At 39.8% G+C, this 24478-nt stretch overlaps 1 protein-coding gene across 9 annotated transcripts in view; it reads right to left on the bottom strand.

Moving 5' to 3' along the window:
• DENND5A (DENN domain containing 5A) overlaps window positions 1–24478 on the bottom strand; it is a 64537-nt gene that overhangs the window by 28844 nt on the left and 11215 nt on the right. For 7 of the 9 annotated variants that reach the window (XM_042038184.1, XM_042038188.1, XM_042038191.1 and 4 more), the window contains exons 2-5: window positions 16973–17044; window positions 16264–16373; window positions 15119–15779; window positions 8392–8579 (exon numbers count right to left, since the gene is read on the bottom strand). In XM_042038184.1, the coding sequence (XP_041894118.1) occupies window positions 8392–8579; window positions 15119–15779; window positions 16264–16373; window positions 16973–17044 (1031 nt within the window). The remainder of the gene's footprint in view (window positions 1–8391; window positions 8580–15118; window positions 15780–16263; window positions 16374–16972; window positions 17045–24478) is intronic. The other 2 variants (XM_042038187.1, XM_042038192.1) reach the window with 1 other exon arrangement.

Raw genomic sequence — 24478 nt, 5'->3', positions numbered from 1 at the left:
ACAACATCACAAAGCACATTATTAATCTTTGGGATTTGTGCTTATTTAAAGATTCAAATACATTTGCATATGTTTGCTTATTTTGTAAGACAGACATGCCCCAAATATAACTGAACGGGTTGGTTGGCTTTGAAGAATACAACACAAGACTTGTAATTCCAGATCTTTTAAGGAGGTAGCTGAGAAAGAAGACTCATTTTAAAGATATTTGCTATGTACGAAATAGATTATAACATAAATTAGGTACATATGTGTGACTTTAGTCATACATGTACAGCTAAATTTTAACTACACGATATCTGCAATTCTATTTTTGACATGTTTTTATGTAAGCAGGTGACTGCCTGTTGCTAAGATCATCAGTCCACTTCTCTAAAAGATTTAGCAAATTCCAATCTAAAAGGTGCGCTGATACTGCAAAAGTGCAACGAAGTTTTCTCTTTTTTTGTAAGCAACCTGACAACTAAGGCAATTCTTTGAGTGAACAAGTTCGTTTCCAAGGGGAAAAATGAAACTAACTAGTTTCCATTCTGTTTCTCTGTTCCAACCTCCAACTGCTTTACAACCAAAAAGGACCAAGCTGCGGCAAAGAAAAAGAGAAGAAAAACCACCTATGTGGCTTCCACAGCAAGATCAAAAGAAGCTCTGCATCTTTCAAGGTTTACCTCACTCTTCATTTGGCAAGGGGGAAGGTTCCTCTTTTGGCTTCTGCATTACAAAATCTGTATCTAATGGTTTCAAGACATTACATAACTACACACATCACAGCAAGAACCCAAATCATGTGTGAAATCCGCCTGGCAAGTTAAGAACAGAGAAGTAACTTTGCTCTTCTCTAGAAGCATTTCAGTTTTTCCTCACTGCAGAATTAACATGGACTGTCACTATTCTGTTTAACTTTCTCTATACAAAATTCACTCAGATTATGGGGTACTTTCAACATAAATGCATTGCATTATTCTAGGAGCCACACCTGAACTCAGGTCACACTACAGCTTTGCAGCAAAAATATTTATCAGGTCTATGAGAACTAACAGATCTCCAGTTATTTCCAGTATATTTACTATGATTCAGTAAGTGCAGAAGGAGGGAAGTACCACCACAATCTAATTGGAAAGAAAGAATTAGAAGAGTTCAACCTCACACAGAATGAATGGTGAATGATCCCAGAAATCAGAGCCACAAACAGTAAGGATAAAGGAGTTCTGGCAGGAATTTGCTGGGGGACTGACTACAGGTAGACTAGAATAAGCTCTGCCTGTCAAGACCTGTCCCATTAAAGTAAACTGTTGTGAAAACATACATTTAGTACTTGTGAGAGGTTTCTACAAAACAGAGTTAGGGTGTCAATTGTCCTTAAAACACAAATATCTTATTGAGCTTCAACATTTAAATTGAAAAAAGAATTCTTAAAGCAGAACTCTACTGGACATACTGCACTAGCTTGCATAGTACTAGTCCAATTCATGCTCTGCTACATTACCCATAGTTACAAAGGCAAGCTTCACTCCAGTTCTCTATTTCCTAATGTTATAACATTTTAATGTGGGGATTGATTTCTTACGCTCAAAGGAATGCATATAAAACAGTTTAATATGTCTTGTATAGGTTCGTTACTGGAAATTAAATCACAAATTGAACTAGGTGTTGCAAAAGAATCCAAGGTCAATGAGGAGAATTTAACACATTGATTCTCAAACAGTTTCTAGTGCACCTTAGAAAAAGTTTTTCTTTTTATGCAGGGCAGGTGTGATTGCTGAAATTTCCTTAATATCAGCACTGCTCCAAGGCAGCAGATGGTGTGTGTACCCACCAAGCAAGGCAGCCATGGCTGGGCTGGGAATGCACTCTGTGTGCTCCTGGTTCCCATTCAGACAAGCACTCAAAGGGGCATCGTGTGCACAACAATTCTCGTGCTTCAAGCAAGCACCTGAATTCAGGAGCTTCAGGACTCCCACTATACCCATGGCTCTGTGACAATCAGAAGTCAAGTCAGCTGGTATTTATCAGAAACACTGTAAGCACTTCAAGACAGGAGAGAAATAAAGCTTTGAAATCAAGCACAATGCCTACCAATCAGTGCTGAGAGAGAAACAAAAAGCATTGAATTTGCCTCAAGCAGTCTGCAAAATGGCAAGACAGACTCAATAAGAAACTCTTCAAACAGTTTAATTGTATTACTTCCTTTTACAACTTTCTTTTATTGATGCCATTCAACTTTCCTTCCTTTTTGGATCAGATTCTGCAAAAAACATCACTCTTGCTTAATAAGCTTGGTTGTACCCACAAAGCACTTGGCCAAAAAGGAATCAAACATTAACCTCACCAATGCAGAAATTCTCATCTTCCCACTGAAATGAAACTTCTTGCCAATGGAAGAAAAAGCCAAATTTAATGCTTGCTAAAATTGCGTATAAATATCTGGGCTAACACCTGGTTAATTCTTCCAATAGGTGAATTTCCCTTCTGCAGGGTTCCTCTCTAAGAGCAATACACACATTTTAAACACTCTGAGCTACTAATCGTGCAACTTGTTATTACATCTCCCAGAAACTGGCCTGTATGGAAACATTAAAGTCAGTGTGCAGCAATACTCTAAATAGAGTGTAAAGAATATTTTCAGGGACACTTTGTAGTTATCTAGTGCCTGGTTAACAACACGTAAAATAAGAGGACTACCCAGAGCAGCATAAGCAAAGCTTCCATACACAACTTTAGCCTCTCTTAACTCAGGGAAGCTGAGGTCATCCTCAAGAACTGCATACACACTTCTGAAAAGGCCATGTTCATCAGGGAAACATGGGAACCTGTTTCCCTGGCAATGGCAAAAACATCTCACTGCACAAGCCCTTCCAGAGGTACCAAAACAACATTTTTCTGTAAAAATGAAATCTGAAATAAATAGACCACCAGGAGCAGACATCAGAACAGTAAATATCACTATGTTGCTACACTATAGATCCAACAGAATGGAATACCAGCAAGGATAGAGGGGTCCCCTCCTTAAAAACTAAGAAAAATTACAATGCACTTATTATTTATGAAATCATGGTCATCCAAAGCATTTTGCATGCTAGGAACTGGGCAAGTAAAATAGAGGAGAATAAAGCAGAAAAATAAAGGAGTTCTTTGGCCACAAGGGTTTAGTTATTTTGTCCCTGGAGGCAGCACAGTTGAGTGGGCTGTGAACAGCTGACAGCTCTGTATGTGGATACACAGAGTATTATTTTACAAACACAACACTAAAATGACAGAAAGACAAGACACTTGGCAACATGTGTAAGGGATATAACTGAAAGAGCATCCTTAAGTTAGTTGCTTGGTACTTTAGGTCTCTAGAACAGTCAAATATTCTTTTATTTGTTGCTCAGATATCAGTCTTCTGATCAAAAGAAAACCCCAAAACAATTACACACCACTTCACTTCAATAGCAGATTGTCACAAGAGAGGACACATTACATCATCTACAATAAAATGTTCTCCTGAGACACTACACTATGGAACAAGGATGTCACATCCTAATTTTAAAACCTGTCCTTCCCATAAACTTTTATCATCCCAAGTAACAGGGTGTCCAGGTGAAAGTCTTACAAACCTCAGAAATATGGATCTAAGCAAATAAGTGTGCATCTATCTGCTGCCAGTGCCTGGTTCCTTGAAGCCAACAGCACCACTTTCCATGGGGTTAGTGGGGTCTGGACTACACCCACCCATTCCAAAGCTGAAGGACAATTGCAATTGTTCAGTTTGACCTCAAGGACAATAAGGGCCAAACCCCACACAGATCTAGCAGGGGCTGCATCAAGCCCATATCCTTCCTTTCAGCTCTGTTCAAAAGCACAGAAGGAAATGATTTAGGTTCTGCTTGAATATGGCACTGAAAGACTAAACCCTATTCATCTACAACCTGTACAGTCTTTGTGCATTTGGCCCAACCTTGCAAATGACCACCCACTTCACACAACACACAGAGAACACGGATGCACAGCTTTAGACACACATGGCTGACTTGTGGGAAGTGTGTCTACAGTGGTCCTGAATTCTGAAGGATGCTCTTGTGCCACTCCTGCAAGCAAATGGTGACCTTTGGCACTTATTCTCAGCACTGCTGCGCTTCATGCCAACCCAGAATTTGTGACTGAGAACAGCTTACACCTCAAAGCCATTGCAGCTTTCAGGAGCCCCCCAGGTAGCTGTTCATGCTGGAGTACAAGAAAATATAAAACTGAGGTCTGTCAATAAATTTGCAGTACTATCAAAGATCAAACTACCAGCAGGTAGCCTGAGAATGCATACAAAGCAGTGATTATCTTTAAATAATTATCTTGGTCTAACGTGTTAGCATCAGGATGAAAAAAAGCTTCTCAGGAGACCTTTCTTATCTTCTGAAACAACATACAAAAATAAAAACCCACAGAATTTGTTCAGGTTTAGCATTGAATCATATCCTTTTAACAGTTGAAATAAAAACACTGAGAATATATATAATCTGTTTTATACTAGCAGAGAAAATGCATTTTAGGTTTTAAAGTCTTTAAACTCTTCTAAAAGGAAAAGCTATTGCCCAAGACCCTTGGGATCACTTCATTAAAAACAGGCTTTTTAACGAGATACTACTTTGTTTGATTTCACCAGTGCTGGAAACTCAGCATTGCTTATTTCCACTGAAAATAATTTCAATTTCTACCATTCTCCTAAATTAGAGTGGCAAGATACACATGCAAATCCTGCAGCATGAAATGGTCTGGATTAACTTGCTCATTTAAACTGTATTTCTATAGCACTGCAGAAGTTCGTTTAGAAGGAAATGCGAAGACACATCAAAAAAACCAATCTTACTTTAGTACTTGCTAGGTTTGTGATCTGCGAATAAGCTGCTAAAACCACTTCTACTGATCAGTTTCACTGATAAACAAACCACACTTTTGCCAGCAACACCTGGAACAGCTACATGTCCTTCTCTTCCCCTCTGACACCTGTAGCACCTTATCCTAGCACGGCTTCTCCAATGCCCTCCCCTTCTTTTCTGGGTTCCTCACAAGCCTCTGATGCAGCTGCCAGGGAAACCACAAGGATGCTCATGCACACACAGAGCCCTCAGCAAAGCAGCAACACCTATGAGAACAAGCACTCTACTGCTGACATGCACAAGAAGCTCAACTCCACACCAAACCTCAGCATTTCCTACTTTTACTGGGCTACAGAGAGTCAGGTCTTCAGGGCATTTGTGGTCTTCAATGAATTCTCCATCAGGAACTGTTTTCTGATGTTCCCAAGGGATAACCTAAAATTGAATTTTGTACTAACACAACTTTTTTGTTGAAGATTTTAATAATCATCTGCCACAAGCATGAACTTCTAGGCTACAGCTGGGTTTCCATGCTCATATGGTAAAGCATTCCCTGGAAGCACCAGATGTGACCCAAATATGGGAGGCTGCCACCAAAACAAGCCTTATGTGTGCAAGACTTACACCAAACCAAACCTGAGTTGGGACAGACTGTATTTTCACATTATTAGCCTAATAGTATTAGCCTAAAACACTTTGAGCAAGACAAATTAGTCTTTTTCAAACTTCATTATAAAACCACAATGAAGAAGTCTATACTGAGGTATCCATGCTGTGCTAGACAGCAGTATTCTCTTCTTCCACAATGCCCTTCAACTGAGAAGCACTAACTAGATTTTCTCTCAAAGCTCACCTCTTTGGCCCCTGCCTAAATCAGATATTGCTTTCTTTAACAGCAGCTGTCCCACACATCCATGTAAATAGATTAGGAACAGAAATGCAGCTTAGGCAGTTTCAAGACAAAGAAAAAAATTTTTTGGCAGAACTCAGAATAAATTACAACACAGATCAGCTCTTTGTACACCCTTTGTGATAAGTGAGGAAAATTCTGATATCAGGAGCCTACAGGAGTTCCTCATATAACCCTGATGAGTTCATAAAGGTTGATATACATTCCAAACTTTAGAGATAAGCAATGTTAATATCCCCTCTGATACTGATGATAAATTTGTCCTTATTGAAGTACAAATAATGGAATCTATACGCCCTCTTCTACTGTTCTACAATAGCACATTATTCACATTCCTTGGCAGTTTTTGTTTGTTCTTCTATGGGGGTTTGCTTGGGTTTCTTTTTTGGTTAGCTGGGTTTTTTTAAGCAAACCCCCTACCATGAAAACTCAATAGTGAGCTCCTGTTCTTCCCAGTCTACTTAACCTCTTGAATAAACAAATCTACTGGTATAGGATAACTTTTTTGTTATTCACTAAGAGACTGTTGACTCCAGTCTCTTTCTGTGCCATAGCTACATCTCCAGCCTGCAATGCAAAGGACTTCAACAGCTCACCAGAAACCTTACCCAGAACCAAGGGGATTTCTCAGACTAAGTCAAACTCAACCTGTACAAAGTTTTAAAAGCTCACTCTTCAAATAAGTAAGAGAAAAGCTGAAGCTTCAGGACAAGGAAGTCTTGCAGCAAATTCCACCACATGGGCACATTGCTGCTGCTTTCTGTCCTGTCTGTCCTCCCCCCCCAGACAATTCTCATCTCTGTAAGATACTATCAAAAATCTACTCCTCCACCCTCATAAAAGGCTACCTGTAAAACAAAATGCAAATTGAGGTGTCAGATTACTTTTTAATAGTACTTGGATTTCATTTCAAACATCTAAAAATAGATCAACTGCCTTACTTTAAATCTCCAAAATAAGCTGATAAATCTCTTCAAAAACTATTTACCTTTTAAATAATTGAAGAATCTATTTGAAAGTAAAATAGGTTCATTTATTTGGACGTATTACAGCAATTTTAAAATGAGGAAGTTCTTTACAAAAGGAGGACAGTCTTTCAGAAGCTTGTGGTAACAGTGAAAACATCCATGGTGCATATTAACATGCATATCCACACATGCATTTTATTTCATCAGCTATTCTCTCTAAAAAGTGTACTAACCATATTAATTAGGCCTGTCAGTACAGCCAAAATTCTGAAAAAATAGTAAACCAAAGCAATAGACTGTTGTTTTCATGGCAAGAACATACAATACTCTGTTATTAATTATGCCAGTGGGGGAAAAAAAAAAAAGAGGGAGACAATAAAGAAATCAAGATATTAAACAGTTTAGTTTTCATAGAAAAAAATAACACAGTTTGAAAAAAAAAAAAAGTTTTACTTTGAACTTGCCAGGAAAAACAAATGAAAACTACCAGCATATGGATTTGAGAAAAAGAGCAATGTTGGCATGGAGACCAGACTGGAGGTTCACAAAAATATCTTGCCTTTAATTTCACGCAGCTTTTTTAAAAAGGAAGGGTTTTTTGTGTCAAGCTATGCTGCAGCACTGCCTGATAATGAAAACAAAAACCACCACCACAAAACCCTGTGCCTGCCACGTTTCTGCTTTCCCAGAAATGCAAATGGTAATAGAAGAAAACCCACAGTCAGAGAAAAAGGCAGAGGTTAGAGAATTCTACCAGGGCCAGTAAGTAGGGTGTTTCCCATGATTTACACAGTTCCTCCCCTGCAAAGTTACACCTACAAGTAAGCAGGGGCCAGACATTTCCTCTGCTGCCTTGGGCAGTGCTCACCTTAGGCACCTTTGGTCCCCTGATCCTCACAACCAGCTCTTAAACTCTCTTGGCGCATCCCTACAAGGGGTGTTTGTGAAGTGAACAGGGGGACAAAATAAATAAAAACAACCTCTAAGCAGTCTAGACATAGTCCCAGCCCCATGTATGAGTTGCAGAACCTTTACAGACCATTTCCTTCTCCTTTACACAGGGGCTGCTGCTCCCAGGGCTCCTCAGCACTACCCCAGCAAGGAGAAGTTTACTCAAGAACACGCTGACGTTTTGCTGCAGACTGAAGCAGGCGTGCTAGGAGAAAATCTCAAATGGTTTTGTGCAGACACCTGGCAGGCTGGGTCCATGCAAGCCAACCTCAAGGGAGAAATCCAGTGCAGGGAAACCCAGCCTAATCCCACAGAGCCAGGAACCAGAACAGTGCTGATGTCAGTCGAGTTCTGCTCACTCACCACCACAACCTTTTGGCCACAGCTGGGGAATTCACACTGCACTTCCTTGCACTTCCTAGCATTACAAGGCTAATTTTTGCAGCACAAAAATGTTCCTTCTGTAACTCCAGTGCATCAATTCCTGTAAAATTACAGTTGAATTCTATCAGAGCATACAATTTCAAGAGCAGGGCTCTATCTATTTCACCGGATTTTTGTCAGCATCTCCAAGAAATAAAGACCTATCCCAAACCAGAGCCAGCAAGAACTTGACAATGGCTGTTAAAATTTGTACTTGTGTTTTGGCTCATTTCTTACTTCCCTCACAGTCATGGACAACATTTTATCAATCAAGACAAGCTCCTCTCACCTCTTGAGGAAGTTCCAGCTTAGACCTATCATCCAGTCCATTAGAGTGCAAGCCCATGAGGTAAGGGACAGGAGCATCTAGAAAATGAAGGAGGGATGCTGGAAGGATAGGAACATACACATGCTGCCACTGAAATGGAAACATTAGTGCTGTGATGGTCTCTGCCACTGTCATCAGCCTCTGATAATCTGAAAAAGAACAAGAAAATTAAAATTTTTTTCACAAATACTTTTAAGTAAATGAATTTAAATTAAAGAAATGAAAACTTGCTTGAGAACAGAAACCACAAAACCCAGTACTAGCTGAGTGGCATCATAATGAAAACCCAGACCTGCACACCCAGCACATTTTGCTGAAATAACAAAGAGAGCTCAACCCAAAGTAGGTCATTCGACAAGTCATATGGAAATGAGCAAATTGAGCCTTAATGCATGCTAAGTCACTTTCTGCTACCTATACCAGGGTCACCAGGAACACCAGTTTGAATACAGAAGCAGGACTGTAATCAGCTAAGAAACACGTCAGAAATAATTTCTTTTCTCTGTGCTCAGGGCTTTCTATGGAAGCCTTGGATGAAACCCAAGGCATCTGGTATCTCTCAGATAAACATTTTTTAAAGGAGTGTTTAAATGTCTATAAAGCATGCTGTATAGCAGCCAACCCAACAGTGTGACTGAAATAACTATGCAGAAAATGAAAAGGCTTCCTTTAGCCTTTGCAGTGTACGACCAAAGCCTCAGTTCAATGTAAAAACAACTCATGTCCTCCTAGAGCTCAGGAGCAGTGTTAAATGTCCTGTGCAACACACTAAGAGATCTTTTTATTTAGCACTTGTGGCTACAGCAGTTCACACTGCTGGGCCAGCATCTCACCCTCCTCATCTGTAACTACAGAGTCATCTCTAAGGGTTTTTGAAATCCTATAAAAGGGAAGGCAACACCAGATGTGTGTTCCAATACAGCTGCTGAAACACCCTGACTGCTTTCCAGCTGCCAGGCTGGAAAGGGTATAAAACACACACACAACCAGGGCAATTCCTACCTTCAGTCGGGCTATAAATATAGCACAAGCTGGAGACATAAGATGCCTTTTCATGATACTGCAACAATATCCAATTCCAGCCAGGAAAGGGGAGGGAATAGGAGGAAGGCAAAAAGTCAGTAAGTAACCTTCATTAGGGTGTGGGGTATGTATGCCTTCTCCTTTCATGTTCATAAAACTATAGACACTGTGGAACTGGAAAAGACACTTGAATGGACAGGCTCAGGTGCTGAGGTTTCTGAAGCTGTATACGATGTCACAGAGGGCAGATGAAAACCACAAGAATAACATTTATTCTAAACACTCTAGAGTTAAGCTTAACTGTGCACTTCCCAAGGCTATGGCTTTGATTCTATCCTTTAGCCAGCCTCCACTCAGACTTCAAACAGCAGAAGAAAAAGGGCCAAGAAATTCAATTCCTGACATTTGTGATTAACTTTGGTTGGGGACCAAGTTGCAGAGTTTGGGGTCTGCAAAGAGCCCCACAACCCAACAGGAACTCAGCACAGGTTTTGCTAACATCACTTGCAATTCTGCAACTTAGGCTTTTGATTTTTAATTTTCATATCAAGCTGAGCTGGTGGAAAAGGTTATTGCATGGACCTACCTGTCACTGCCTCACAGCAGACCTACAAAGGAGGAGCCTTAAACCAAAACAGATGAGAACAGCTTACACAGGTCACAGTTTTTGCCAAAAGTTTATTCGGACTGAAACACCAATGAACATCACCAGCAACACTCTCCTATTCTGCCTGGACACCAGCTTCTGCTTACAGATCTACATATGGGTTTGCAGCTTTAATCACAGCCTGACTGCAAAGAAGTGATGAATTAATGATAAGCTTTGGGAAGAAGAAGATTTTATTCCATATCCTATCTTCTTCAGTTTTAAAAGGAACTTTAAATGTAGCCATAGATACACAAACATTCCAGCTGGTTTGCATTCAGCTTGTTTATCTCCAAGAACAAGCCTTAGAATAGAAACAGTGTTTTCCTACTACACAAAACCCCCTGTCTAATCCTGCTGGATGATTTAAATACGACTTCCCCCGCTGTCATTAAGCTAACTTCAGTATTAGCCTTTCAAATTAATTAAAAAGTAACATCAATAGTTCAGAATTTCTATCCACTGGGCAGCCATCCTGCCACGGAGCTATCTGCAAATGCAGCTCTCTGATGCTGGATATTCACATGGCTTAAGCTATTCCCAACTATTTGGCCTGCCCAGTTGCAGCCTGCAAGTAACAGTGACTGCATTCTGCTGTTGGCAAAAGGCAAGAAGCCTGCAAATATAAACCCAAATAACTCCTATGTTTTCTTAAGTTATACCTATCCTGAGAGGGTACAGAGGGGTTTTTGGGTTTAAAGAGGCAAGCAGCACAGCTCTCGTACCAAAGAACTACAGAAGATTTAAAAATAACAACAACAAAAAGATTAAAAGAGCGAAGAAGTGTTTCAGCAGTGCTGTTGCTCTTGTCCTTGAAACCAATGTGCTTTTTCTGGTGTCAACAATACGATCTCCTAGCCTTGTATTGTACACAAGCACTGGTAGGGAAATAATGACACATGACTAGGGCACTGTTAGATGGGAAAGTGCTTGACTGATTACTGTGCAAGGAAAAGAAAATCCACTATTTTTTTAATAAGGCTACTTAAGAACACAGAAGAAGCATGATCTGTTATTCTAACCAATTGCTATAGATAAAATACATTATCTCTAAAAGTGTGTATGAGAAATTACACAGTAGTATTTATCTGTAAAAGATTTTTAAAAAAAAAGAAATTGAGATGTTCTGTGCCTGGAAAAAGAGGAACAGGATGGGAAGAAGGTGGCAGCTCTAAGAACCATAATTCCACCTCTGCATTTTCACATTCTACCAGAGAGAAGTCTGTCAAGTGCCTACAGAAATCCTCTGACTCAGCCAAATGTAAAACAATTCCATGATCACATTTTGGAACATTTTTTCCTTTTAATCTTCCTACTTCATGGATCACAGTGAAATACTGTTGCATTTGTCAAGTAACACACAAGCAACTTCAAAAAACCCTGTAACTGCAGTAAGAACCAACTGTGGTTAGTAGAAACAGTGGGGTGAAGCATCTCCTATCCTGTGTCTGACAAGGGGATTCAAGCAGCAAGGTTCCTAAATCAGTGGAGGCATAACAAGAAAGTGTCCTATGTAAGAGATCAGAGTTAGGCAGCACAGGAATAATACTACAAAGAAATGAAACTAATACTTTATATACTTTATAAATTTATAATTTTAAACAACTGAAACAAAGACAGGCAGGAGAGCTTCAAAGACAAAGCAGAAAAAAAACCCCATATTTGTACTGTAAAATGGCAGCAGACAGCTGCCACCCAGAAAATAAAACTGTCCAAGATCATGGTCTGTGGCAGCAGTGCATTACATTTCTCCTTTTTTTGTTTTGAGCTGTTTAGAAAAATCACCTCCAAGCAGATTTCACAGCTGTCTTAACTCAGTACACACTTTTCAGAAGAGCTCTAGGTGCTCTCTGAGATAAGGAATAAGTCTATTTCTCAGTTACAAGAGTAACATAAATTGCAAGAATGCAAACCAGCTCCCACAGAATATCTGGCAAGGGCACTTCCCACAGGCCTCCAACACCACTGACTCTTTCCAGAGTTCCTCAGCACTGGCTCAGCACTTGCAGCAGCCTCAGATTCTTCCCTCTCTTACAGGCACTTCATGCCTTTAACAGTTTTCCAAATGGTAGACAGGTCTCTCAACAGGACAATCAAATTGAGGCATTCATTCCCTACACTTGACTTACAGCAATACAAAATACAAAAGGCTGTGCCAACATCGTGGGACAAAAGAAGAATTTCCAGAAGCATCAAGTCAGAAACATGTCAAAGGAATCTCAAACCAAAACACTTTCACTGCCAAGTGAAGTTACTCCTACTCCAAGGATTGACTGAAACTTAAAACACTAAAAAAATTTGTTTCAAAAAGGATTGCACTCGGCAACAAATTCATGGAGAATCATCAACATATAATTATGAAAAGGTTTGGGTTGGAAGGGACCTCAAGATCATCTGGTTCCACCAGACCTCCAAGAGGTTTGGGGTTTGGTTTTTATTTTGGTGGTGTTTCTTTATTTTGTGTGTTTGTTGTTGGGGTGTTTTTTCAAGTAAATCTTACAAATCTGCTGATCCTGACACATACTGTTCTAAATCTAAATCCACCCAATGAGTATCATAATCTCATCTGACCTAGGAGAACAAGAAGTTATCTCAATCACCTCAGCTGTCATGGGTTTGAGCACTAGGAGATTTAGCAAACTCAAAGGACATTAGAAAACTTCGTATTTATATTCTGAAGGACAACCTAGACCTCACACTGGTGCGCATGCAAGAACATGAAAAAGCCTTTACAAAAGTAAAGCAATTTCTGATTCCCCTTAGAACTGAGTGCACCATCACCTGTATCTCCATTCGACATTTCCTGTTTCACAAACAGCAAAAACCAGATGTTACTTAACCATACAGAAGAAACAGCAGAATATATTAGGAGCATATTCCAGTTGAAAAGAACAACTACAAAAGCAAACAAACAAAAACAAAACAAAACAGCACAGGGATGAAATCCCTCAGAAAGTCTTTAAGAGAAGCTACACTTCAAAAAAAATTGGCTGCTATTACTGAGAAGGCACTGCTGCAGGCAGTTCACTCAACCTGAGGGTCAAAAGTCAGCAAACAAATAACTAAAATTCTTTTTCTACTGAAGAAAGATTTTTCAGCCAAAAACCAAGGTGAGATCTTGACAGAGACAAGACACCTCCATAAGGTACAACACAGCCCAACTCAGCCAGAGCTCGGGGTGAGGCAGGGAAACAGCAGACAGAAACTGTCCTAACTGATCCCTCATCCCTCTGAACTCCAAATGTCTGTGCCTGCAAACAAGAAACTCAATTGTTCCAGGGCTATTTTAAGATTCTTTAATTCGCCACTTATCAGACACCTGGAAAGGGCCCAAGACAGAAAGCTGAACCTACTAAAAGGACTTGGAAAGAGAAGCCAGAATACAGTAGACGAGCCCAGAAGTGAGCTGAGCTCCAGCCTGGGACAAAAGAGCACTCCTAAGGCAATAGCCTGGAAAGAGAACCAGGAGCACTGTTCCCACATGGCGATGCACACATGGCTTTTCTGCAGAGCTTCCAACCCACCATGATTCCACAGGCACTGCTACAGGACAACACAACCACACTCTTCTTCAGATGAAAGAGCTGATGTTTGATCCTCCACTGGTGGGACACAGGTATCCATATAAACAAACTCTCCCTCAATCTCAAATATATGAACATCTTATCTGTTTCTGGGGAAACCACAAAAGCTTGTCTGCTAGGCAAGTATTTCTAGATTTGCTATGAACAATAAGTAGAGCAATTTGGTTTTTAAATCCAAGAGAGAAACCACTACAGAGTTCAGTGAGTTTTTTTGACTGCATCTGAATTACTGCACAGTTTTTCTCTTGCAGTTCACAGTGTCTATACAATGAAACAACTGTGATGTAACACCCTGCTGCCATTACACACTTTTAATCACCCTGACTGTACACACAAATCCATCCTTGGCTTTAGTGTATGCACAGATCTTAACACACTTAACACAAAATCTGTATTTCATGCTTGGAGAAAGTTGCTGGTAACTGCAGGTTATCTTTTGTAAACAGTTACCATTTGTGTTCTACATATTTCAGCGACAGCTCAAGGGAAGAAAACACCAAAAACAAATTTCAATAACACCATGGATTAGCCCTGGTTTTGTGTTGGGGTCTTTTAGACTTCCTAACCATTACTATAAAGCAGTGTTCAAAATGCAGGCTGTCTGTTTAAACCACACCATTCAGAATGGGTGAGTCTGGACTATCCTAGTCATCTTGGGACAAAAAAAAAAAAGTAGAGAAATTATATTCTGGCATAATTCCACACACTCTGTGTTAGAGCAACAGGATGCAGAGTAAGAAGGCCAGTATCCACAAATTTCAACACAGAAAATAGATACCACTCCCACACTACTCACTAATTGATGAACAAACTATTTCAGCTCAGCTGCTGCCTATGCTCTTCAAAGCAAGCTTTGGCTACGTGGCTTCAGCTATAACTGTTTCAAAGCCTGAACAGAGATTTGGGATTTGAATTCAGTCAAAACTTTTTTCAGGTACTTATCTTTCAAAGTAACAACTGAAATGTGACTTTGGGTACTCAAAGAGAAAATTCTATTTGCATGATTAACTCTTCTTCAGAACCAGATGTATAATTAACTGTGTATCTTCTCAAAATGCATGGCTGGTTCTGCAGAGATAGCAGGGAATTCAGCTAAGCAGTTAGACAGGAACATGGAAGAAGGCAAACTGCTCTATCCACTAGCACAGTTCCAGAGCCAACACTAAAGGGGTCAGCCAATCCACGAATAGAGGAGATTACGTGAAAACCCAGTTTTAAGTTTAGGTGTGTAACAGCAGCCAATGCAGTTCTCCTTACAACTCCAGTGCTTTTCTTTACATTAAGACCTGCACACAGATCAGCCAGACTGCATTAGCATACTCATGCCACTTTAATGCAGCTATTTTGTTGTTTGTATGGTTTTTAGAATTCAAGACACAATAAGACCTTGTGCCAGTACAACTACAAGATAAGAAAACAAAACCCAAGTACTCACGCTGTGAATAAAGCAGTATCTGAAACTCCAAAAGGGCACAGGTAAAGAGTTGAATCACATTTTCTACTCCAAGCAATTCAAAAACTTCTTTAACCGGAAAATCAAACAATGGTAGTTCACTGGTGCTTGGCCTCTGGCAGATAATTGGTCCATAAACACCTGAAAATTTTAATGACCTTCCTGCTGGAGGAAGAGGAACCTCATAGAGAATATTGTAGATGTAGCTTTCTAAAGGTAGTGGTGGCGGCTGAGGTGAAGTCACTGCTTGGTGAAGTTGTTCTAGAACTTTCTTACAAGCTTTCATGAAAGACATTGGAGTAATCAGACAAATGCACTTTGAGACATAGAGTGTGTCTCTGCTGATGTCATAGGAGTTAAATCGCTGTAGCTTTGAGACAGAGGTGCCATTGCAGTCTCCAGTACTGCTGCAGCTCTCCTTGTCGTTGGTGGGTAGAGTATGAAGAATGTCATATTCAGCATTGTGCATATGATACAACGTCTGCATTGCACTGCAGATCTGTTTGCTAGTGACTTCCTCAAAAAACGTGAGAGAAAATCCAAATGTCCGTGAGCCATCTTCACGAGTAATAATAAAAGAGTGGAATTGAGGTTCTCTGGAATCTGCTTGTGTCTTGAAAGCAAGCCCTTTAGGCATACACAGCTACAAAAAAGGGGAAGGCGAGATAATATCCATTAAAACACACTTTTCTCTCCCCCTGCCTCCAGCAGCATTGGTGAAAATGGGATTTAGAATCCACAGACTGCCATCGCATTTCACTTTAAATTCTATTAAGTGTTACATTTCTGCACAACGCAGTGATATGGTTCTAAATCAGAAAAACAAAAGAAATGTATCAAAAAGGCTGCATGCAATTTCTACTGAAACTCATAACCATTTTGTTACCAGCCTCGACAGGAATAAAATAACAAAATTCAAACCCAAATAAAGGAAAGTATTTTGGTCACCCAGACCAGACCTGACAGAGAAAAGTACTATATTTTATCTAAATTAAGATACACCACATTTGGTTAAATGGAAAAATCTTGCACAAAAAAAGATTCATTAATTGCAGACTGATTTATTTCTCTAATAATTCTCTAGAATGTAACCAAAAAAACCCCAAAAGCCATTAAGTGATACCGACCATTCCCACTGCATCCTGGTCAAAAGGGTTCCATTCAACATTCTCAGGATAGCGAGCAAGAACTTTGGATTTAAATGTGCGTCTTAACGGAGTCTGTTCAAAGTTTTCCCCTGCAGATGAAAGAAGAATACAGAAGTAAATATTTCATTCCCTTTTTGAGCACAAACAAGGCCAAAAAGCAGGACATCAGCAGGTAGATGCGAGGATAAGTGAATTAAGGACACACTCCTTTTAAGAGAAACAGAAAAAGCAAGACAGTTCGTTAGCGTATGGTCAGACTGCAGATATTAGCAAGGATTAGCATTGTAACATTTCTGTGTCATTAAGTATCTGTGCTTTTCCTTAAGTGTGACAAGCTTGAGATTGTGGTCACGACAGCAATTCTCTAAGCCACTCTTCAGATATTTCTGATTCTCGTCGAAACATAGCTAAAGCTTCAGTTTCAGCGCAATGTCGTTACTGAAGAAAAGCACAAATAGACAAAATGCAGAGATGATGCAACTTTTAGGTAGACACAGGAGTGACATCATGAGATCTCTTAATTTCATTATAAAGACTCAGGAAAAAAGATAACCACCATCTATTGCAAGAGGTTAGCTGTGAAGGAAGAGTCTAGAAGGTTAGAAGATCAAGAACCACATAAATGTCCATGAAGAAAGAGTATCAGATGAACAAAGAGGTTTTTTTTCCCCCACACTTTTTCCTTTACCTTCTGTTGCACTTGAAATGAAACGGCTGCCACCATCTCGGGTTTTAGAGGCCTGTATATACTGGCATAAAGCTATATAACAAATAAAAACAACACTGCATTATACATTTCATACCGTTGACTGCGATCATGTCACTAACACATACCAGGAAAACAATACAAATACCCAGAATCAGCATGCATCAGTAGACAGCCTACTCTCCTAATATGCTTTATATATATTTATATACACAACTTATACAAATTTCTCATTTTATGTACATATTTCTAGAAGGAGACAATCAGTATGTAAGAGAAGCTCATTGTTCCTGTACACACAACTAGAGTACTGACGCAGCAGTAGGAACTAGATGACTGTGAAATTAAAGTTTTACATGTTAACTACAAAACATTCCCAAAGGGCAGATGATGAAACTGACCCCAGGGACAAGACCATTTCAAGGCCTTTAGAATTGTATGAATTTAAGTGGCATGGTCCAACTTTCCACAGGTGCAATCCATACACTAGACTGGCAGAAAGTCTTGTGTAGAAGCTCTTAAATTTCCTCTTGGAGCAACGACGGCTCATTGTGATAGCAGAGAACTTTCTGCAATAAATATTCTAAGTGTGAGCAGTTGCTTTAAAAAAACAAAAATGTACAACTGCGTATCTTAAAATAAGCTTAGCTATATTACTAGAATGCAATTAGCTACACGAGCATGCAGCTGTTGACAGCTGCACTAACAATCAGGCACAATTGCATGAAATCATATGCTTTAAATAAACAGAACTATTTCAGCAACACCTGCAAAAGAGAAAACACACTCCAACTCCTCTCTTGTTTTCTTACATGCAGCAATTACATGGCAATAGAGATTGATTTTGGAATTGGTTGGGTTTGTTTTGTACTTTTAGAGTAATATTTGAAGTTCAATTTCAAAGCCAAGTTAGAATCTTTATTTGGCACAACACTTACTTCCACTCAGTAGCCATAGACAGAGATGGTTACAGCACTGCCTGTCCACAGTACAGAACCTAACACCAAAAACCAAACAGTGTTTCCATTGAATGCTTAACAAGTCTTTTGACAGCTGAGAAGCCTGGTAACTCTGGATTTTCTTTAAACTAAGTCTTAAATATTATCTCAGACAGGGAACTTACCCTGAATCAGGACCTAGGACAGGTCTTGCAATACCCAAAATATTCACACCTATTTTGCTAATTCTCTGCATTTTAGCACTCAAATTGAAGAAGGTATTGTTTTTATTATTTGTCTGAAAAAGCAACAGCTCGGCTGATTTTCATACAAAACCACACAATACATTATTTATCAATCTGTTCAATGATACAAATCAATAATGCCATCATTCAGAAACAAAAAAAAGTGTGTATTTGGGGAAATCTGAAACATATAGAGACGAATAGTTGGGAAAAACCAGGAAATGACTTCACTGAAATATAACCATCTTGTGAAAGAGTAGAGCCAAAGACAGAAAAGATAACAGCATTTCCGCAGCTAAAACAACCATAAAAGATGAAAATAAGCATTTAAAGAAACTTTCAATCTCCCAGAAAGAAAAATGGATATAATGCCATATCTCTACTGACACAAACATACATTCAAGTGAAGTCAGTCCTCTGTAAAAAGCTTTTAAAAATATGTCAGGAGATTTAACACACCTACTATTTTCTATATTTACATCTGTGCAGATGATGTAATGTCAACTTTTAGATAATTGAGGAAAAACCTCAGACATGTACTAAGCTGTTTTGTTCCTTGGCTGGCTTTTTTTTATCTTCCACATACATAGAAGAGAGAAAATATATGAAGGCCAAATTTTCTCCTGAACTTGGAAACCACACAGCACAATCACTGGGTTCACCTATGTGCAAGGCTGTACGTATTTTGAAAATAAAAAGAAAAATCTGACTTGAAGACCTTTCCACTGAGATTATTAACACTGCAAAATACATGATGCTCTCTTCCCTTACAATTAAAAACCCCAAACCCTAACAAACACTGAATGGATGTTTACCTATTTAAAGAAGCCTTGCACCATCTCCCAAGAGACATTCTTGCCAACACACTCTTAAAACTTGTTAGAGCTGGAGTCTGTCTGTAATTTAATGAAAGGACTAAAATTGATTTCTGGAAACCACCGAGTCCTGATCCAGACAAATGTAAGGCAACCCTCACAGGCCTTGCTGCCATCCATCAAGGCACTCAGCTGTTGCACAGACGCTGCTCTTGCCAGAGTGCCTCAGTAGTGCCCTTCTCTTGTCTCCACACTTCCCTGCTGGAATGCTGGCTGCCAGTTCAGCAGGATGCTCCTTTTCCCTTCCACAGCAGCACAGTCTCCCATCTCCAGCTACCTCTTTTGGGAGAGCCTTCACGCTTGGAATACCGCACACTACTGACTGGACCTTCAGACTGGGCCATGCTGGCTTCCAAAGATACTGATTCCAACAAGGCAGGGAATGTCAAGGGACAGCTCACCAACACTGGAAAAGTTCAGCCCAGGTGATCTGTGCAACTCCAGGACACTGGACACCCTGTTTTCTTGCCATTACAAGTAATGGGAACCTAAGCACCAGTACTTCCATTGCCTGGGCTCCCCCTTCTCTCCTCTCTAGTGATTGTCACTAGACAGCCATCAGCAGTGGGGAGGGGGAAAATCCACAAACACTATTTGCTTATATCAAGAGGCAAAAAGCAATTAACCCTAAATTTCTAAATTTACTATCAGCCTCAAACACAGACACCCTGCTCCAACAAAACACCAACTGCAGGACATCTCCAGCAGGCAAAAATAACCCAAGGTTTTGAGATCTGTCTCCGTGTGAATTACAGAGTCACAGAATTAAAAGGATATTCTGAGTTGGAAAGGACCCACAAGGATCAATGAGTCCAACTCTTAAGTAAAGGGCCATACAGGGATTAAGCCACATCCTTCACGTTATTAGGACCATGCTCCAACCAACTGAGCTAATCTTGGTTTCCTTCAGTTAGCTGACTAATTCAGTACTAATTGAATCTGTTTTGATAAAAACAGTGAAGAGCAATTTTAGCAAATGCAACAGACCAACCCACCAGCAGAAATGCAGTATTCTGCAACTGAGAAGGCATAAGAGGAAATGAACTTATAAAAATATGATGTATCCCGTAAGTTTATATAGACAGCAAGTCCCCACACTTAACAGCTATCAAAGGACCGCTATCATCAGATCATGCTTTTCACATGGTTTCTCTCCTTTAGCAGAAGTAATGGCTAGAAAATACTTTCCTTATCCAAGTTACAGTAGAGAGGTCTTTAAAAATTATTTATCTGTAAATAATTTCTTTCTTTTATACAAATTCCATGTAAAAGGGAAACTTCGGGGGTTTTTAATGGAACACAGTATTGCCCACTGAAGACTAAAGAGGTCTTTCAAACACCACTGATGTTCCTCACACATTTACCACGCAGGTGTTTGTTATATCATAGGAAAAGCTCTACAAAAATCAAGATGCAAACTGTCCCACAGACTGCAAAGTTGCAACTACCTCAGATTGAAATCGGAATCAATGATCAGCTACAACTACAAGACTATTTGTCAGGAAATGTCAAATGACATATGAAATCCATAAATACCCAGCAATACTTCAGGAAGTTTCAGGCCAACACGCTTCTCAACATCAAACCTTCAAAACAGTAAGAATCCCATTGCATTTTGCAATGTAAATAATATAATGAAAACACAGAGAAATATAATTTCACCAGGCACAATACAAATCCACAAGCACCAGTTTAGTGCAGCCCTGGCACTGCACCCAGCAGTGAATGACAGTGAAACAGAGCATCTCAGAATTTCTTTGTCATTGGAAAAAAACCACCCCCTGTGGCATCCCGCTCAAAATAGGATCAGTGAAACAATTCGGATTAAAAATAAACAAATAGAGAATAAAGAAGGGGTTAACAAAGATTAACATTTCACTAATCCAGTTCAGCCACACAAACATCTTAATTAGCTCATGGTGATCCCCCAAAACAGGAGGGAAGCAAAGAGTAAACCGCAAGCACAGAGGTTCTGAAACAGGTGAGCTGAAGAAAACATGGATTAGAGTTTTAGTACCTGCTAACTTCTGAAGCCACCCCTCCTCCTGAGGCCCAGCTCCCTACCTGCTGGCTCCTGCCATGCCAGGTAATAGATTTTTCAACACCAGCAACCACCACCTGGCTCTGGTAATCTCCTGTTTTTCATACTTTATCAACCCTCCCCATTAAACATGATAGTTCCCTGCTGTCCTGGAGATGGCTGAGCACCTACCTGCCCATGGCCAGTGGTGAATGAATTCCTTTTTTTGCTTTGCTTTACCTACTAAGCTCTTTTTATCCCAACCTGAGGGTTTTCCCACTTTTACACTTCTGATTCTCTCGCCCATCCCACAGGAGGGGAGTGAGAGGCTGTGTGGGGCTGAGTTAAACCACACCACCGTGTAATTTAAGAAGACATGCATAAAAGACTTAAGTTATTAAAGTCAGCTTGCTGATCAAAAGGGAAGTCACCAGCTAGACACAACCTCTGAGGAAGTCTCCCTGGCTGAAGGATGACTGCAGACTTGGCCTGGCTCTTCCTGGACAGGCAGAGCTCAGCTGAGAGCAGGTAATTCTCCAACGCCTCCCTCTCACATCTTCTCAGTAAAATGAACCTGACGGACTGAACTGTGTGCATAAGGCAAACTACAAACCTGCTCAAGATGAGCAAAGAGTTGAAACATGTTACATTTAGTTGGAAGATCTAGTTAAAACCAGCCCCTTTTCATAGCTGTGTGGGAGCCCACATTGCTGATCTAACAGCCACCTAATACTATTTGCAGTGTATGGAGCCATGATGGGCCTTCAGTTCTAACTTCATTTACACCACCTTAAATTATGCTGGCCTACATATCTGTAATTTGGACTTCGTAATTACCAGCACATTAGAACAGCTAATGCATGCAGTGCAAGTATCCTACGCTGAACTAACAAGTACACCTAATTTTATCAGCACCTTCCTGAGTCACCTAACACTGAACATAAGCCATATCACCATAGATTTGTAGTGGATGCTGGAAACCTCCCTGGCTCTCATTTTTATGCTGCTCCCTCTTCTTACCTGTGTTACTTCTCTTGCTGCTCCACCTATGAGCGGAGGACAGCGGTGTCTGTCTCTTGGTTTGATGAGCTTCCAACCTATGCAGGACAGCATTGCTTTGGAAGTCTCTGCATGAAGCTATCCATATCAATGGATACGACTTTTTTATAAGATTATAATGAGGAAAAAAAGTTCCAGAAACTAAAATTAAAACATTCAATTCAAAACCTGCAAATGCCATCTACCAAGCTTTCCCCAGCTTTGAGCGGGAATAAAAAGAATGAACTCTGAAGGTCTAATTTTAGCTCCTTCCTGATTTACCCAGAGAAAAATATGATTCACTGCCTTATGCATTCCTCTTCAGGAAAAGAAACAGGAAAAAAGGGTCTTCCCAACACAGTAATAAGAAAAATTGTTAGGTTATACAACTTGCAGATTCACCTACTTATGACCTTGCATAGATGCAACATGTATCCACATGCATGGCTTGCAAGTTTCTAATGCACATTCCCAAGAACACTTTCACATGATTCTAACAATTCAAATTTCCCTGCTGACTAGTTTGCTTCTTTGTAAGAATGCTTTTTATTCTGGATTTTTGCCTTCAATATCTCAGTCATTCTTCTCTGTAAATCCCACACTGCCATGAAGAGTTTCCATTTACATACTAGAACAGTGGCTTAAGTTGTCTTTAATGAGAAAGGGCAAGCTTGATTAATACAAAGTCAAGGATACTTGGCAAACAAAACCTTTTTTAAACTGAATCATGGCCTTTTGTACATGCTGTCAATTTACTATTCAGCTTTAATATTTAGCAAGTGACTGCAGTGCTGCAACTCTAAAAATTATGCAAGACTAAGAACTGTACAAGAATGTATTCTCCCTGCATACCAGCTAAAAAAGAAGTCTTTGAGCAGCTATTTCAAATGTAGACCAGCTCAATTTTCCCTCTATGGCAATAGAAAGCAAGTCAGAAGAGGCTACCCTGGTTATCAGAAAAAGTGCCCCATAAACAAACTAAATGGTGCTGCAAGACTGATTTTAAAGCATCATTAATATTGACACCTTCGTTTGTTCATCGAGTCCACTCATCTGCTCAAAATAATTACAGAACAAAGATCCAGAAAGCTCAACTGGTTGTGATTAAGTGGTTTGCTGCTTCCACCCTGCCAGGCAGCTTCTTTCTTTAAATTCCTGTGATACAGCCTGTTATTAATTCAATTCATTCTGTCTTGGTGTACATTTATTGTATACATGACATCTTCAAATAAAAAATTCTTAGATAGCATGCAATTAAAACATTAACTTTTTATTTTCCACATAGAGACACTTACTGGAATCTTTCAGCATACAGAGCTTTGTATCAATTTCTGCTGTCACTAAAATGAATGTCTTGAACTAAATATAAAACAGCTTCAACATGAAACAGTCATATTGCTGTAATTAACAAATGAATAAGAACAATGAGAACTTCTACCGGCAACAGAAACTGTGAGCCATACACTTAGGGCAGCTTTCCTGTACTACTCAGCACAGAGAATCCAGAGAAACTGGATTTAGGATTGAGAAGATCCTACAGAACCCTACAACCATACCCTCTACCTCTGCACTTTCTGCACCACAGTTCAAAGAATCTGATAATGGTGGGAAGCCTCCAAACTTGTGCCGGGTGGGGGACTGGAGACTGAGCCGACCATGACAGACAAAGAGCAGAGGTTTTCACAACTGAGGGCTGCAAGTCAAAAGTCAAACGAGGGGATTTGAACAGCACCTGAACAACAAACACCATTCAGAAAATAGCCTAATTCTACCCTGCTTCAAATTAAAAAATGCTATATAGCACAAAGCCACCTTTCAGAGAAAAAGGTCATCATAGATTATTTTCAAAATGTCCTTTCTCATTCTTGGGTTTTGGGTGAAAACTTTTTAAGCGCAAAACCATGCCTGTCAAAGGACCTAACACAAAGGAAAAAAAGTTTCCAAAGATAAATTGTATCTTAGTCCAAAAGATACAAGTAACACTTAGACTGACGTTAATCCAAAACCAGCAGCTAATGTCATAAACAGCAACAGGATTCCCAGTTCAGCCAGCAAACATCCCCAGTACACGAAACAAGGCTACAGATATTACAGTAAATAATTATGTTTATCAAATATAAAATTACTTCAGCTCCAAAATTCATGGTCCAAGTCTAAATAAAAATAGTTGACTGGCAAAACAGATAGTGTGTGCACACACTTCTGGAATCCACACTCTAGAAAAGATGAAAGTACAGAGTAAATAAAAGCAATTTGGGGAGGGGGGGGCACTGGAGGAAAGAGATAGTATGTGCACTTAGAGATTTGAGGACTTCTTGATATGTCAAACTGACAGATGACCAGCAGCTGGCCTGGTTACATTGTGAAAGCAA

The sequence above is a fragment of the Corvus kubaryi genome, unplaced genomic scaffold, assembly GCF_017639235.1.
Source record: "Corvus kubaryi isolate FWS band 111438036 unplaced genomic scaffold, C.kubaryi_AGA036_p1.0 37392, whole genome shotgun sequence".
In the NCBI taxonomy this organism is placed as follows: domain Eukaryota; kingdom Metazoa; phylum Chordata; class Aves; order Passeriformes; family Corvidae; genus Corvus; species Corvus kubaryi.
The sequence above is the reverse complement of the archived record's forward strand: the minus strand, read 5'-3'. Positions and strand labels throughout refer to the sequence as shown.